The 17176-nt window shown below is 33.1% G+C and overlaps 1 protein-coding gene across 1 annotated transcript in view; it reads right to left on the bottom strand.

Annotated features, from left to right (window-relative positions):
- Nucleotides 1-17176, bottom strand: part of FBXO8 (F-box protein 8) — a 46829-nt gene that overhangs the window by 16795 nt on the left and 12858 nt on the right. Inside the window, exons 2-3 of the mRNA XM_055299933.1 lie at nt 10419-10752; nt 7005-7131 (exon numbers count right to left, since the gene is read on the bottom strand). Coding sequence (XP_055155908.1) covers nt 7005-7131; nt 10419-10744 — 453 coding nt within the window. The 5' untranslated portion in view covers nt 10745-10752. The remainder of the gene's footprint in view (nt 1-7004; nt 7132-10418; nt 10753-17176) is intronic.

Here is a 17176-nt window from a genome sequence, read left to right as displayed (position 1 = left end):
ATTTAAAAAAGTAAAGGGATTATTTTCTTATATAACAAGTAAGTTCAAAGTATTTTGGCGCCAGGGTTGTCAGGCTCATGGACCCAATTCTTTCTTCCCAATGTTCTACTTGCCCTGTGTTATTAATAGCTCTCATGGCTGCAAGATGGCTGCATCTGTTTCTGTCATTATATGCTCATACATTAGTGCCCAGAAGTATACACACATACAGGTATGTTCACATACACACTGATACAGTATTTTTGGTCTCTTTTTGAAACTTAAAATTTTCTCTGCATGTTTTCTCCAGTCTTACAGGTCAGAACTGTATTGCATGGATGCCATGGAAGCCAACAGTAATAAAATCAGCACAATTATTTTCGAATTGTATACAAAACCCGAGGCTGGGAATGGAGCAATCCTTTCAGCTGGTTCAAGTTCTTTATCTAGTGAGTAGTGTAAGTGATGTGATTTAAACTCTGTCCTTATAGGGGCTATTCTGATTTTTTTAAAATTACTTTTACAATAGGATATAGTGGTATTAGAAGGACCTTGAACACATCTCCTGAGTTCCACTTATATCCTTTTGTTTTCTATTTTTCACAGATAATTAGGCTTCATTACTTCAACCACAGCATAATTACCGACCCTCATCCTTTTTTTTTCTTGGTCATTCTTGCTCAGTGGCAGGAGGACCTAAAACCACAAGGAAGTAGTCTCAGCAACCAATCTGAATTATTGTGCCACTTAGGAATATTCCTCCTTTGGGTACTAAAGGCGTCTAACCTAGTGGAGCCCAGAAATGAGAGAAGCAGAATAACAAATTCTGTAAGTGGCTCACTGGTAAAACTAGTGTCGCAGATGCTTGGGCCTGCCTGAAGCCATTTCACTCTTTTCATTGCTTTTAGCATTTCAACCACAGTTGCTAAATCATGATGACTCTAAGTCAATCAGGTGATCCCTTCTATTCTGTTCTCAAGAGGTCTAGGAATGTTGATGTGATTAAGTCTGTCCATTAGAAATGAGTAGAAGTACACTGAAGGTGCCTGAAAAGACATTTTTCTTCCTAACAACCATAAGGAATTTGAGGAGAGTTTCTTTGTTTTGCCCCCAATCTTTGTGCTGAGGATACTTTCATATGAAGATACGAAATTTTGAGTGGTGGTGGCCAGCTTATCATCAAAAGAAGGCAGAAGCCATGAGATCAGTGTATCATTGAAATAACTCTAGGATACCCACCTCTGGGTCTCTCTGGAGGTAAGTAAATGTATATGATTAAGCCACTATTAAGCTGTCTGTTCCTTCCAGCCCAAACCCCCCAACTGGTACATACAAGGAAAAGTGGGCAATACATTTGCCAAACTTCAAAACATCTTAGTGGCCTGTCAGCCTTCACTGAAAATACTCCTGTGTTGCGAGAGATAATCGAGTTAGTATAGAGAATGAGATATCAAGGATGTAATGATAAATGCTTTGTTATAAATTATCTGACAAGCATACTTATATCAATGCTTAAAGGCAATCATTTAAATTCAATACTGTTATTAGGTTTGTTGTCCTACCCTTATTTTATAAAGTAAAAATTTTCTTAACATATTAGATAATTAAAATATAGAACATGGATAAACTTCTCAGTCTTTCAAGGCACAACTTTCAGTTTTAATTTTTTTTAATAATACCATTAGACAAAAGGAAAGAGAACAAATATAGATTCACAGACTTTCAGAAAGAAAAAAGATTACTGGTAAAATAGACATCATATAATGCTCAGCAAACAAGAAGGTATTCAAGCTATGTGTCTATTTTAGAAATACATGTATTTACACATAATAAGATTACAGATAATCTACACTAGCATATCACAGAACATGTCCCCTAGAATGTTACTTTGCCATAAAAGAGAGAGGGAGAGGGAGAGGGAGAGGGAGAGGGAGAGAGAGAGAGAGAGACTGCCAAATAAATCTAACACTATGTCAAATAAATCTGAATAATACTGCATACAACATATACTCACAATGTGCATCAATGTATTAAAGGCTTTGAAAAGTTACTCTTTAAATAAGACAAGTAATCATAATCTATCATGGTCAAATTTATTAGACTCAGGAACTCTGACGATGTCCATTATCCAGCGTAATAATCACTGCAAAGAATACATTTGGGAAATGCTTATCTGTACATTCTGATTATACAAATCAGGGTTTTCTATCTTTAAGAATAAAAATAAAAGTTACCTTTCATCACTGTTATGCTATGAAGTAATGGTAATGAACATTTCGCTGCTGAATACTGGAGCAAAAAGTCAGTAAGATTTAATATATCTGAGTATAAACTCCTGAGTTCCCTTTTATAATGGAGAACTACAAACTTCTTGCTTATATTTTAGCTGGCCCAACAACAACAACAAAATGTTATCTTGAAAATTAATTGCTTATGCATTTCCATTTAAAATGTGTGCATAGGTCCAATTTAAAATATTTCTCATAATAGATTCTACCTCAGATCAATCTCATTATTATGCACAAAATTGTATGCATGCATGTACATCTTCCTTTATGAAGACAAGAAAAATGTGCCTATAGGTTAAAAAAAAAAAAGACTGCTTTTACCTGACCCCAAAGAGAGCATTTTTTTAAAGATTTATTTATTTTAAAAGAAGAGAAAGAACATGAGAGAGCACACATGTGAGTCGGGGGGGGGGGTGGGTGGGAGATACTCTCCAGCAGACTCTCAGCTGAGGGGCTCAATCCCACAGAGCCTAAGATCATGACCTAAGATGAAACCGAGAGTCTGGTGCTCAACTGACTGAGCCACCCAGGCCTCTCAAGAATATTATTTTTTAAAAAATTTTTAAACATATTTACACAAAAATAAAACCTATAATATACTGAAATTAAATCATGTTTGCTTCCAATTTTTCAGATTCTAAATTTTAAAATAACTGAGAAAATGTTTAATACTAAATGGAGCTCAAGGAATATAGTTAATCGGTTGATAAGTAAAATTACTTTATCATAATACTACTAGGAGAATAAAATCAACACACATAACTTGTACATGCAGGGGAAATACAGCCTAATGTAAACAGATGGTTTTTAGCACATTCCTTTACTAGAATGTGGTCACCTGCCACAAAGTACACAAGCTCATGCACAAGATCAAGACTTTACATACAGCTGAGATCACAACGTCATGCAGATAACAACAGCGTGCTAGATAATCGTACCACAAACTGTGCGGATGTTCTCCCCCACCCCATGAGCCACTGCCAGCAGTTGCTGTGGAGTTTGGTTACCCATATCCGTGACATGAACGATGTCCTTTGGAGAATCTTGTTCCCTGTGGCTGTAAGTATTCTTATTTTTATAATATTTTAATGATGCTTGCTATCAAAATGATAAGTACAGAACTAGAAATTATGGAAAAGTAGGTTTTTATAATACTGAACAATTATACACATCTTAACTCAGGTACTTAAAATAAATCAAAATTTATATTTACACATATCATCAAAACTAATTTACTTTTCAAGCTTAAATGAACCCAAAATAACACATCCGATGATAGTGCTCCAATGAAGTGGGAAAGAAAATCAACCTCCAAAGTACTTCCTTATTTGTAGGACTTAAAAAACTTGGCAAGAGTCATTCTAAGACCTGGCTAAAGTATGACTCATACAGGTAAGTTCTATATAAAAACATCTATTAGGATAATTCTTTCAATTACATGATTTTAATTCTGAAGATTTGACTTGGATAAACAACCAAGTTGATATTATTTATATTAGTCAATGAAGAAGTAAGAATATACTCATTAAAATATTTTCCCTCGTTTCTCTGCACCTACAACTGTATTTATCTCAATGTTCTTCTTTGCCTATCTATAACCTAGGTGCATTCTGGTAAAGATAGGATTCTATTTTGTTATCAGACAATACCTGCTAAGTTACCGATGTTTAAAAGAACAGAATCAGAATTCTGGAACCACAAGTTACTCTGAAAGGTTCAGCTTTATGTCTCTTGACAGCACTGTGTGCCCCTTTCAGAATAGAGAATTCAACACTTCTGGAATGCTCCAAGATATCTTTAAATCAGGCAAAGGAGTGAAGAAAAAGAAAATACAGCCAACTCTCAACAATGGAAGGTAGGATGGATAAGTAAAATCTGAAGATCTAGAAATCTTTTTTTTTTAAAGTTATGGTTGTTATTTTTTTAATTTTTATTTATTTATGATAGTCACACAGAGAGAGAGAGAGACACAGAGAGAGGCAGAGACACAGGCAGAGAGAGAAGCAGGCTCCATGCACCGGGAGCCCGACGTGGGATTCGATCCCGGGTCTCCAGGATCATGCCCTGGGCCAAAGGCAGGCACCAAACTGCTGCGCCACCCAGGGATCCCGGAAGATCTAGAAATCTTATGTTAATAACTTCAATCCCCTCTCTTAGCAAATATTCGATTTAAAAATTTCTTAAAGTTTTATACATAAAAAAAAAGGTCTGTTCATTTTACCTTTTTTCTCTGCCCACCCCTCCAAACACAGTAGAGGAGGTGTAACAAGAATTCTATAGTCTGACATATGTAGCTGCAAAGATGGAAACATATTTTGACATCTAGCTTTTTCAATTTAGATATTTAAACCAATCCATATCATATTCTAGTATATAAGGGCCTATCTATGGTTTCATCTTTACATAAAAATGATGGCCTCATAATTTGTTTTAAAAATAGGTATTCCTTTAGCAAGGAATGCTACTTACCATAATCAATATCAGCAGTTACATCCAACTTTTCTGACTTTGTAAATCTACAACTCAGTACTTACCAAGTTATTCTTTCCTTAGAATATGACATTTGCAAGTGATATGAATTAAAGATGATAGTTTTACTCATTATCAGTATAATTTATAACAGGAACCAGATGCCTTGATAAATTGGGCATAATAAGACTGGGGCTTGTAATAGCTGCCTTTCCTGATTCTTATGTACCTAGAGTTAAACACAGTACTATTCTGCCAAGGTTCTCCAGTAATCATCATTTGACTAACTTAAGACACTAATGCAAAATATGTAACTTATTATAAAGCTCATCATAGGAACTGTTTTAATTAGCTACAAGTAATATCTAATTCTAATAAACATGAATAATGAAGTCTCTGAAACCATGCCATTATTCAAACATATAAGTATAGAAGAATCTCTTGAACTGAGAGCTATGCCATAGTGTAAGCTCAGAAAGTGACATGGAGACTATTGCTGTAATTTGGAAGGAACAGAACTTAAATTTTACCAAAAATAAGAACAAGTGTATTTTATGATAAAATAAATACACCAGAAAAAAAAATTGCCATAAAAGGATGTTATAAAACCTAAATTTATTTATTTAATTAAAAAAATTTATTTATTTATTCATGAGAGACACAGAGAGAGAGGCAGAAACATAGGCAGAGAGAGAAAGAAGCAGGCTCCATGGAGGGAGCCTGATGTGGGACTCGATCCTGGAACTCTGGGCTCATGACCTGAGCTGAACATAGATGCTTAACCACTGAGCCACCCAGGCGTCCCCAAAACCTAAATTTGTGATAGTTTATTCATTTGTTTGTCTTCTAAATTAAGTATCAGTTTTCTATTCAATCTGAACATCAAAACTCTTATTAAACAGTAGTGAGAGAACAGGTTTCTTAATTCAAATATTTATATCAGGCTTTATAATATATATATTTTGTTATATTTGTGGGGCTAAAACTTAACTGATAATGTATGGTGTATCAGTACACTTTTGCAATGGTGTTATATTTTTATTCGTGCATAAGAAAAGTTAAGAAATCGTATGTAAGAAGCAAAAAGTCAATTTAATTTTTAAAATGTTATTTGTATTATATGCCTATTTATAAAATCAATATTTCTGTTTAATATTCAAATACAGTGCATGGGGAAACATGTTTCTAACTATAACATAGTAAACGTTATTTTATTTATTTATTTATTATTTATTTATTTATTTATTTATTTGACAGAGAGTGAGGGAGCACAAGCAGGAGGAATGGCAGAGGGAGAGGGAAAGGCAAGCTCCCCGCTGAGGAAGAGCCTGGCTAGATGCAGGGCTAGATCCCAAAATTCTGGGATCATGAACGGAGTGTAAGGCAGATGCTTAACCAACTGAGCTACTACCCACACATCCCGAGTTAAGATATTTTAAAAAATATTTGGCTGCATAATTTAAATAGTCCTTACTACCTCTACAATGAATGAAAAAAAAAGTTGGTTTTGAAAATTAAATAAAAGAAAATAACTGGCAGTTAAATTTTTCCAGAGAAAAGAATTCACCTAGAAGTAGTAGTTTTGAGTGCTTTATAATTTCCATTAGATATCTAAGAATAAGTCTAGTAGACATTTAAACATTTCTGAGGGGGAAAAAGCAATTCTGAGGATCTGACCTTTCCAGGATATATTAAAATGAGAATATAGAAAAAAAAAAAAAAAGAAAGAACTGTCTTCACATTTTGATCATTCTTATATGTTACAGTAAGAAATAATTAGTTAATACAAAATTATTCAATTTTATAACAATCTAAAAGCAGTGTCTATGGAAACATGGACTGTTAAAGGCATTTTGATGTGTCGCAAATGAACAATGTCCTTTGTGATTGTCTCTGATAAAAGTTGCATCCTTACTAAATAGAAAAATCAAACAGGAAGAAAATGCTGCAGATAAATCTGATGAACTTATCTTGTGCTCTCCACATATAAGAGTGGTATTTCAATCAGTTCCAGTAGAGGACTGCATATATGTCATGGAAGCTGCCATACAACATGGGCAGGTCGGTTTAAAATGTGAGTTGATAAAGGAAAGAGAAATGACTATGTTATATAGCATTAACTTCAACTTAGTGGGCTTCTCAGTAATTTCCTCATTGAGAAGGAACATTCAATGACTGTTACTTTACTTGCAAGTTTATTGTACTAGAAAGCTGCAGCAAGAGAGTAATAAAGTTCAACTGTTACAAATATTCAAGTTCTTCACTTACCTCCTCTGGGTTGGCATTAAAGGTGAGGCTGCCTTCATCCAGCTGCATATACAATTTTCTGAAAGAAAATCCTAGAGGTGGGTTCTTATTATATATGGAACAGTGACCCCAAGTGGATTTACACAACCTATAAAAGATAAAATCAGAAAACATTATATATATACATGATAAAACAGTAACATGAAATTTACATCTAAAGCTGAAAATGTTTAATTCTGTACTTGTTTTTTACTAGAGTATGACTGACAAATGACTTCAATTTAGCAACTCTGATAGTATTAATAAACATGAGTTATAAAGATTAATAATATTCATGAGTACTGTCTGAAGTTAAATATAAACTATTACTAATAATAGCAATGATAGCCTATTTATTTATAATATTCAGTGCTTACTAGATGTCAGGTGCTATTTAAAAATTATAATAGTATTAACTTGCTTAATCTTTACAACACAATGATGTTGGTGCTAAAGATAAACATAGACACAATAAAAGATTAAAAAGATGACTTAAACCCAAGGAATCTTACTCCATAGTTAGCAATCTCAACCAAGAAGCTAAACAATATTAAGTAACTATATGCTCTATTGCAAAGTAAAATTGAATGGAGGTAAAGATTGCTAGGTAGGGGCAGCACTTTATTTTTTTTACATATATATATATATATATATATATATATACATATATATATATACACACACACACATACATACATACTGATAACTGGCAAACTAAACATAGAAATTATGATGCTATAACTTCAGTACATACATCAAAAACTATGTGTGATATTAAGCATAGATGCTTTTAAGATACTGCTTCAAAACAGTTTTTTACCATCACAGTGATACATGATTGCTTAAAAATTATATGAAACCTAAAATGCTAATAGTTTGTATCAAAACACATTTTTTTTGCAGATTGGGATAGTCGTGTCCAACTCTGTACAGAGACATTAGCTACTGGTTATTATTTGAAAGCTAAAGTTTAATCTTATTTTTTTCTTATTACCAAGATCAGGTGTATTCAGGGTGGTATGGCCATAGACATTTTTTCTTATTACAATGCCTAGAAATTCTTGATCATTAGACCATAGATCATTAAATAGAAGTGCAATACTCTAGAGACACAGAGAATACTGAAATATTTTAGTGCACTTTCAATGACTCTGTCTCAAAATTATCTGATTTTTGCGTGTTCAAAAACACCTACTTGTAGTGACAGATATTATTAAAGTAGTTTCATTTTCTGATTTTCATTATTGAATATTGGCTAAATTTCTTGTCACACACAATTAGTTTTTCATTTAGAAATTATTTAATGTATATAGGTAACACGAAGAAGTTACTGTCTCAGCCTGTAACATGAAAAATTGTGAGGATAGTGGATAAAGTATGTAATTTAATATAAGAATATCTTAATAGTTAATTTATATCCTTGCATTATTTTTACCAACCAAATTAAATCATTGATTCTAATATAGCAAGTTTAGGAGCTTGTTTAGACATCAATATTTTAGCAAACCCTTTAGTTTTATTGCTTTTGACTTTTATTACTGGTTATATCAAAGTAACAGAACCTCTCAACATTAATAAATATTCAACACATCCAAAGTTAAAATAAAGACTAAGCTAGCCTTCAATTGAAAATAGAAGCAATTTATCATTAAAAAAATATGTCATAAAAATAGGCATATTATTATGTGGTAACAATATAGGAAGCATTCCTTTCAGAAATGAACATCCAGATTTAAATCCCAGATAAAGAATACATTCTGATTGAGGTCAGATAACTTAGAAATAAACTTTTTTTCAGAGTTCAAATACAGGATTACAAATTAAGGTTTCTGGGAATACTAAAATGCAGAAAAGAAATTTTAAATGAGCCAGTTTTAAAGCATTTTTATTTGTTCTTTTATTAAGAAATAACCATAAGCACCACAAATAAAATTTTTTCTCACTTCCACAGTACCTTCCCTATAATAAGACAATGAGAGAGTAACAGGGTGATGCTGATGATTTTTACCTATTTAGAGGCTGAGATTAACTATATAATTAATACTGTAATTCTGTAGCATCAGAAAGCCTAAGTTAGAAACGTCATTTTTGGTAATACATTTTTACTAAAGTTTGGCTATTTGGATAATTTATTAATTCCCTCAATTAGTTTTTCACTTGGAAATTATTTAAAGTAACAAAAAGATCTTTGCTTTTTGTCTTTTCACATCATTAGAAAGTCCCATTTAAAATAATCAATCAATCAATCAATCAATCAATAAATAAGCAAGCCTTAGTATCTCATTCATTTTGGGAATATAAAAAATAGTGAAAGGGAATAAAGGGGAAAGGAGAAAAAAATGAGTGGGAAATATCAGAAAGGGAGACAGAACATGAAAGACTCCTAACTCTGGGAAACGAACTAGGGGTGGTGGGCGGGGGATGGGGGTGACTGGGTGACGGGCACGAAGGTGGGCACTTGACGGGATGAGCACTGGGTGTTATTCTATATGTTGGCAAACTGAACACCAATAAAAAATAAATTTATATAAAAAAAGTAAATATGCCTTAGTAAAGAATTCTAGAAAGCTCAAGATCCAGTAACTCTTCTAAGTTTGGTAACATTTTTACAACTCAAGTATATGATCTTATTTAAAGAGTAACTTCAGTTACATAAAATAGATTATCTTCCAAACATTCTTAAATTTATAGGTTAAATTGGTATAATTGCTACTATAATTTCTATAGTCTACTTTTACTTCAGCAAGCAGATTATCTCCTTACATTCTATTTGCCTTCATTGATGAAATGTTGGCTAGAAAAAATAAAAAGTAGATGAAACAGTCACCACAGATTATGTTAACAAGCACCTCTGTGACAGAAAGAAATATATAAATAAGTAAACATAACCTTCATATCAGAAGCACAAACTATACCGGGGTGTGAACACTCTAAATTTTGGAATTATAAATTCTCACTTAACTTGTATTTTTATTTTTGAATTTTTTAAAATTATTTTTTAAAGTAATCTCAACATCCAATGTTGAGCTCAAATTTAATAACCCTGAGATCAAGAGTTAGTTGCATGTTCTACGGACCAAGATTGGCAGGTACCCCAACAACTTGTATTTTTAAAATAAACTGATAACTTCTGATTTATAATAAACTGACATCTCTTGATTGGTAACTTATCTTCTAACTACAGAGTCATTTTCTTTTATACTGTCCTTCTTTCCCCAATATCAAATTTGACTGTGATGCTAATTCATTATCTCGACAGGTTTTAATAAAGAGCAAGTCAAAATACAAACCTAGGTTAAAAAGAAATACATCATAATATATGTCTATTATAAAAATAACATTTAAGCATGACTGCCTTTAGAGATATCTGAATCAAACATGTTAGGTTGAACTTACCCTTGCCAAAGAAGTTCATCATTTGCAAGGTCTTGCCAAACACACGAAGCTAAGCAGAGGTCAGTTGCATTCAGGTAGGACAAGATGGTAAAGCTTAGCTCAGGGGGCAACATTTCCAAATTAATGAATCCTTCCTGTTCTTTAGATTTCCGTGCCTTCAAAAGATGATATATATCAATGCCTCCTTGGACTTGTTTACGATGACTGGTGTTAGAAATGTTGTTGGCAGCCATCCTCCTGCTCTGGTCTCTGAGGTAGCCTTGCTCACTATAACCTTCTTGCTGTAGCTGCTGGTTTCTGGCCACTCTCCACAGCCCCTGACCCATCTGCAAGCCTGGGAGAAAGCCAGGATATAGTAAGAAGGTGAACTGTGACACGAAGCATTAATTTACCAGAATTGGCATTCTTCATTAAAGCATATTCAAAGGAGTGGCATATTACAAAGAGCTGGAACATCCAAAGTACAAAACTTGGACAGAGAAAGTTGCAGAAATACTTGATTTGATCATCACCTTTATCCCAGTTTGCTGACTACTTTTAAAGTCCACAGGTGACATAATCATTTTTCACATGGTAAGATTTAAAAGTTACTGATGTCCTAAAGGCTCTTACAAATTATAATTATGTGGACTTATGGGCCAGTATTAAATACAGCTCTGATCAGAGCACAGGACTTTAGTTAAAAGGCCTCTAGACCCTGCTTTTTATCACAACCCAGGCTAAGCTAAGCTAGCCCCTTTTAACCAAACTCCCAGATGCATAACAGCTGTGAAACAGGTTTTTCCTTTAATTCTTGCCAGTCTACACTTAAGTTGTAGACTGTAATAAAATGTAACATAGGCCCTGAAGTCTAATTCAGAAACCTTATAAATTAGACACCTAGAACTCCATGATAAATAACTTAGTAATGACTATTTGGTTTTGTTGTTGCTTTAAATAAAAATCATAATTTAGACTAATGTTCCAGTTCTTCTCCATATAACCCTGTGGATTCCTCAGAGATGCTTGGGAAAAGATAAAGAAGAAAGTATGTACCAGCCTCATCTATCTCCATTTGACTTCCAATCAGTAGCTCTATGTTTATCTGTTAAGAAATATTAGACTGCCTAGTATATAAATGTTAGGAAACTACTGGCCTAGACTTCCTGTTTGATCTTGGTTTTGGAGTAAGTAACTTCTCCTAGGCAAATAAACTCATTGAGAAAAATGAAATCAAGAAGAGGTTTTAATTAATAGAGACTTCTAGGATCTCTTTTCCAAATAAAAATATTCTTGTTTTATAAATCTGAGTTGACTACTAATATGTGTATGTCTGTAATTTAAAAATTTGGGGGGAAATCAGATTTTCATATAAAATCATTAAAATAAATTTCATAGCATGACCTATCTTTAAAACAGTTTTAATTAGCTGTTTACAATGAGAACTAACAAAAAAGGAAAGAAAAAAGAAAAAACCAAGGGTGACTAGAAATTTTAAATATTAGGAACAATTTGAAAATTGAGTAGCATTTCAAAGAATGTCAAAGATATTTTTTTTCAGTGTTTAAAAAGGCATGCTCCACATGTATATTTACTGAGTTATTGGCTATTATCTGGATAATGACCACTGTAATGGGTTACTTGTTGATTAGAACAGAAAAACAGTCCAGGATAATTTTTCACTCTTCTCCTTTAAGTGAACTTCTTGGAATCACAGCAGCTTAAGTATAAAGGGATGGGGGGTACAAAGAGAAGGAATAGGTTAATAATTTTTAAATATGGGGAAATTAATTTTTACAAAGAAACAAAAAAAATCTTTTATCTCTACAATACATACCACAATAATGGTAGCAGTTCTTAAATTAGTGATTAGGTCATAATAATTAAATTGTATTTTTAATATGGAATATTAAGAGATTGAAAATACAGAGCCAGAGGAAATCTCTGCAAAACACTTCTAACAAAGGCCTGGTATCTACAATGTACAAAGAAGTCTTAGAATTGAACAATAAGAAAACAACTCACTTAAAAAGTTGCAAAAGATCAACAGATGTCCCACCAAAAAAGATATATTGGTAGCAGATAAGCATATGAAAAGACACCCCACACCATGTGTTATTCTACAATCTCAAATTAAAACAATGAAATAGTAAATATTACACATATATTAGAATGCTTGAAATCCAAAATACTGACACCACCATATGCAGGCAAAGGCATGGAAATGCAAAACGGTACAGTCACTTTGGAAAACAGTTTGGCAGTTTCTTACAAAACTAAACATGCTTTTACTATATGATCTGGCATTTGTGACCCTTGGTATCTACCTGAATAAGCTGAAAACTTATATCCACATAAAAACCTGCACACAATGTTTGTAACAACTTTAGGCATAATTACCAAAACTTGTAAGCAACCAAGATATCCTTCAATATAGGTCAGTGGATAAACTATGGTACATCCAGACAATGAAATATTTAGAACTAAAAAAAAATGAGCTATGAAGCCATGAAAAAACATGGAAGAAACTTAAATGCACATTACTAAGTGAAAGAAAATGATCTGAAAAGAGTACATAGTGTATGATTCCAATTATATGACATTCTGGAAAAGGCAAACTAAAGAGAGCAAAAATTATTAACAGAAAAAATAAAGAATATCAACAGAAATTTGTAAGGAAGTTTGTTTGCTAAATGTTTAAATACGCCATGTCATATTACAACATAAGTATAACTTAATTGACACAAATTAACATTTCAAGATTGGAAATCATAAAGATCATTATGTCCATCATGACTATTTCTCTGTTTATCTTAGCAAGAAAATATCTAGAATCACATTATTTGCTAAGGTCATTTAACATATCTTGTCCTTTTCTGATGATTATTTTTTTCTTTTGTTTTTATACCACTAAAAGTAAATAATACAACATGGTAACTACAATGTTTGAAGTCTCAAGATTTAAGGCATTTGATATCAATTTCTGTGTATTTCCCCTGCAGCATCTTTCTGGTTAAGCAGCTGTTAAGCAGCTGTTGTTATTCTCAGAGATGTTGCCAGGGAACGCAGAATCAGGGTGATTTCCCTAGGCTCTGGACTTTAATGGGGATCACTTAAATTGAGCACTGGATAATGTGATTCAGAAAGCATCCGGCAGGTAGAAAGAGGTAAAGCTAGCAGCTGGCTCTTGGAAGGGGGAAAAAAAACGTGATGGGGAGGGTGGAAGCTTGAGTCTTATGTGCACATAATTCAGACAAAGGAAACTTCATTCTCTATTCTACTGATGAATAATACCACAAATTGCCCTTTTGAAATGCCCCTTTCCCTTTAAAGCAGGTTCTTGATACTGGGCAAAACCAAAGTATAATAAACCACTTGGGGAAGATTAATATCAAATTTACGCTTTGGAGAAAGGAAAGGGTGTTTATAGAGTTCCATCTCCATTCTCCTTAGGGTAACAGGAATGTGAAATGTGGGTGGAACTGTCAGAAAAGTGATAAAACTCAATGACATGATATCCATTGCAGAAGCTGTGAAGTAAGTCATGGAGGAAGCACAATATTGTGGACTCTGACATCAAACAGACTTGAGTTTAGATCCTGACTGCACTGTTATTTACTTATAGGACCTTGGGGAATTTATTTACTATTCTAAGCTTTGGTTTCTTCAGATATAATGTGATAATTTGCATATTACATAATAATATCTATAGTTCAAGAGGTTGCTGTATTGAATGATAATGCATATAAAGTTCATTCCATAGCTACGAAAATATTAGCTATTAGTTTGTTGTGACAAGACCATATTTTCATAAAGTGAAAATGAGAACTTTGGCAAACTTAATGATTCTTCAGTTGTCCAGATGTTATGCCTACTGAATAAACTCATTTGTTCATATTGATACCCATAATTCTTCATCTCCTTTAGTTCATATTTCAGCCATAGTTATTCTTTTCCTCATAAATACAATTTTTATATTGATGACCAAACCAACCAACCAACCAACCAACTAACCAGACCCAAACCTGAAAAGTGAAAAAGCCTGGTTATATTCTACAAAAAATTTCAAACCTCAGCATGTCTTATGATAGAGCCAATAACAATGGCATGAAACAGATTTTTGTGTTATTAGTAATGTGTCAACATCTGCCTCTAAAAGAGATGTAAAATATGATGACAGTTTCATGCTGGGGTCTTACATGATTTCAAAATTCTTGAAAATAGGTGTGTGGACTGAATTGATCAAAATCTGACTTTAAAATACAAAATTTTCAGATGACTTATTAAAGTTTTAATAAAATCTTAGTATAAAGATTTTCAACATTAAAACATACATCATAAAAGATACAGGACTGTCATTTGTGCCAGGAAATCAGTCCAAAAAATATCAAGCTGCATAGTGGAATCACTGAATATACAAAGAGTTTCAAATTGAAAAAAATTAAACACAAAAAAACTTTTGTATTTGAAATAAACAGTTTTGGTACAAATATAGATTGCGATTAAACCACTGCTAATAATTTGTTCACTCAAAACAGACTGAGGAAAAAAAAAACAGGTTGAGGAATATAGACACTTCCAGGAAACAATACTCTTACAAGAGCACAGTTAGTCTATTTCATGTACAAATAAAAGAAATATGGTCATTTCTTGTAATTCATGGTAGTTATGTTCTATAAAGTCACTGCAAACAGTAAATTAGCCAATATGAACCATTGTTCCTAGGAGACATGGAGGGGTTAGGTTCCCACATGCTTCTGGCTACATTTTTTGCCAACTGATGAACATATAAGCTTGTTTTATGTGTGTTTCTATTAAAAGACACTTTTAATATACACTGTTGATTTATTAACACTGAACTCAAATCTGATCAGAGCTCATCTAACATAGGCATTTTCTCTGTAAAGCACCATCACAGCCTTCTTGCACTTAGGAAGGCTAAACAGTGCTTTAGCAATAAATGTGGGGGCCATTTTAAACAATGAAATCATCAACAAAAGAGCACAAAAGATTAAAAAATGTGCCACTAAAAAGATCACAAAAAGGACACAATATGAGAGCTAAAACAAAAAAGTGGAGAATCACCTTATTTGACCTTAGCTGGAAATGGCATGTCAAGACACAAATTTTCTGCAGGTCTGTACATTTCTGAAAATGACTGTGAAAGTGCTGAGAGTGTTGATTTGCAGGATTAAAAACATAAATTTTATTGAGTAGGAAAATTCACAAATACAAAATCTGCAAATAAAGATCGACTATAATTAATACTATTTAAAATATCCCATGCCTTTTTCTCCAAATTTGAATTTATTTTACTTAAAAGTTTATCATTTTCAGAGGATTTATAAAATTCTAAGGACCTTCAAAATGAAACCAAAGCGATTTTCTTTTGGTCTCCAAAGTGAGGAACAGTGCTTCATTATTTCTCACCTGATGGAAATAAATTAAAATTTCATAATTACATAGGTTACAGAGGAGAAATTATGCTAACAAAAATTCCATACAAGATTTCAAAGTTGAAATTCTTCCTTCCAGAGAAGAGAAAAAATTATGGTTTAAAAAAAATCAAGGCAATTTTCAGGAATGATAATATGATAACTATAAACAAAGATTTAGATATTATTTATTAGTAAGTTCAAATGTACATTTTTACAGAGAATGATTAATGCAAAATAAATCTCAAAACTCTTTTTTAAATTGGATGAAGAGGGATGCCTGGGTGTCTCAGGGGCTGAGTGTCTGCCTTTGGCTCAGGGCGTGACCCCGGGATCCCGGGATCCAGTCCTGTCCTGGGCTCCCTGCGGGGAGCCTACTTCTCCCTCTGCCTGTGTCTCTGCCTTTTTCTGTGTCTCTCATGAATAAATAAATAAAATCTTTAAAAATATATAAATAAAATGGATGAAGAATCTCAAATAAAACAATGACCAAACATGCAAATGAACATTATTTAATAATTTCTATTTTCCTGGAATTATGCAGACACGGCTATAATCTTGATCATTTTAATACAGTAGTCAAGTAATGCTCCTTATGTCTCAGAGATATTACATACTGTTTTCATGTAAGGTCCAAATATTTATGTTCAATTCTGTACTACTTGCAAATGTACTCATGTTCATATGTATATGCATATGCAAACCTCTCAAATGGATAGAAGACTCAAAAACCTGGTACTACTGGTTATGGTATGGGTAACACCAAACTGAGCAGCTTTGAACACTCAGTAGTACTGTGGATAAATATGTCACATTAGCTGAAAGAGACAGCTATTTTATTAATTTAACCTAACATATATGAATTTCATATTTTTATTATCTTATACAGTTCAAACTTAACTTTGTGTTTCTAAAGTCCTATGCTACAATGGCACAAGTAGCTGGGATAACATAAATGGAAATTAACATGACTTTAGGAAAATTCCAATATTTTTCAAAAATAAAGTCAGGTGCCTGGGTGGCTCAGATGGTTAAGGGTCTGCCTTTGGCTCAGGTCATAAGGTCTGGGTCCTGGGATGAGCCCCACATTGGGCTCCCTGCTAGTGGGGAGTCTGCTTCCCCATCCCCTGCTCATGCTCTCTCTCTCTCTCTCTCTCTCTCTCTTTCTCTCAAATAAGTAAATAAAATCTTTAAAAAATAAGGTCTTTGAAAAACTTTATCACTAAGAGTGAATAAAGCTGCTTGCTTACCTAAAGGTCCATTTATGGAGCAGTCACTATCACCTCTAAATGATTTTGTTTCATCTCTACCTGACAATATCTTAGGCATGTTACATCCAGTGTT

Source organism: Nyctereutes procyonoides, unplaced genomic scaffold (genome assembly GCF_905146905.1).
Source record: "Nyctereutes procyonoides isolate TBG_1078 unplaced genomic scaffold, NYPRO_anot_genome, whole genome shotgun sequence".
NCBI lineage: Eukaryota > Metazoa > Chordata > Mammalia > Carnivora > Canidae > Nyctereutes > Nyctereutes procyonoides.
Note: the sequence above shows the minus strand (reverse complement) of the source record. Positions and strands in the feature narration are given on the sequence as shown.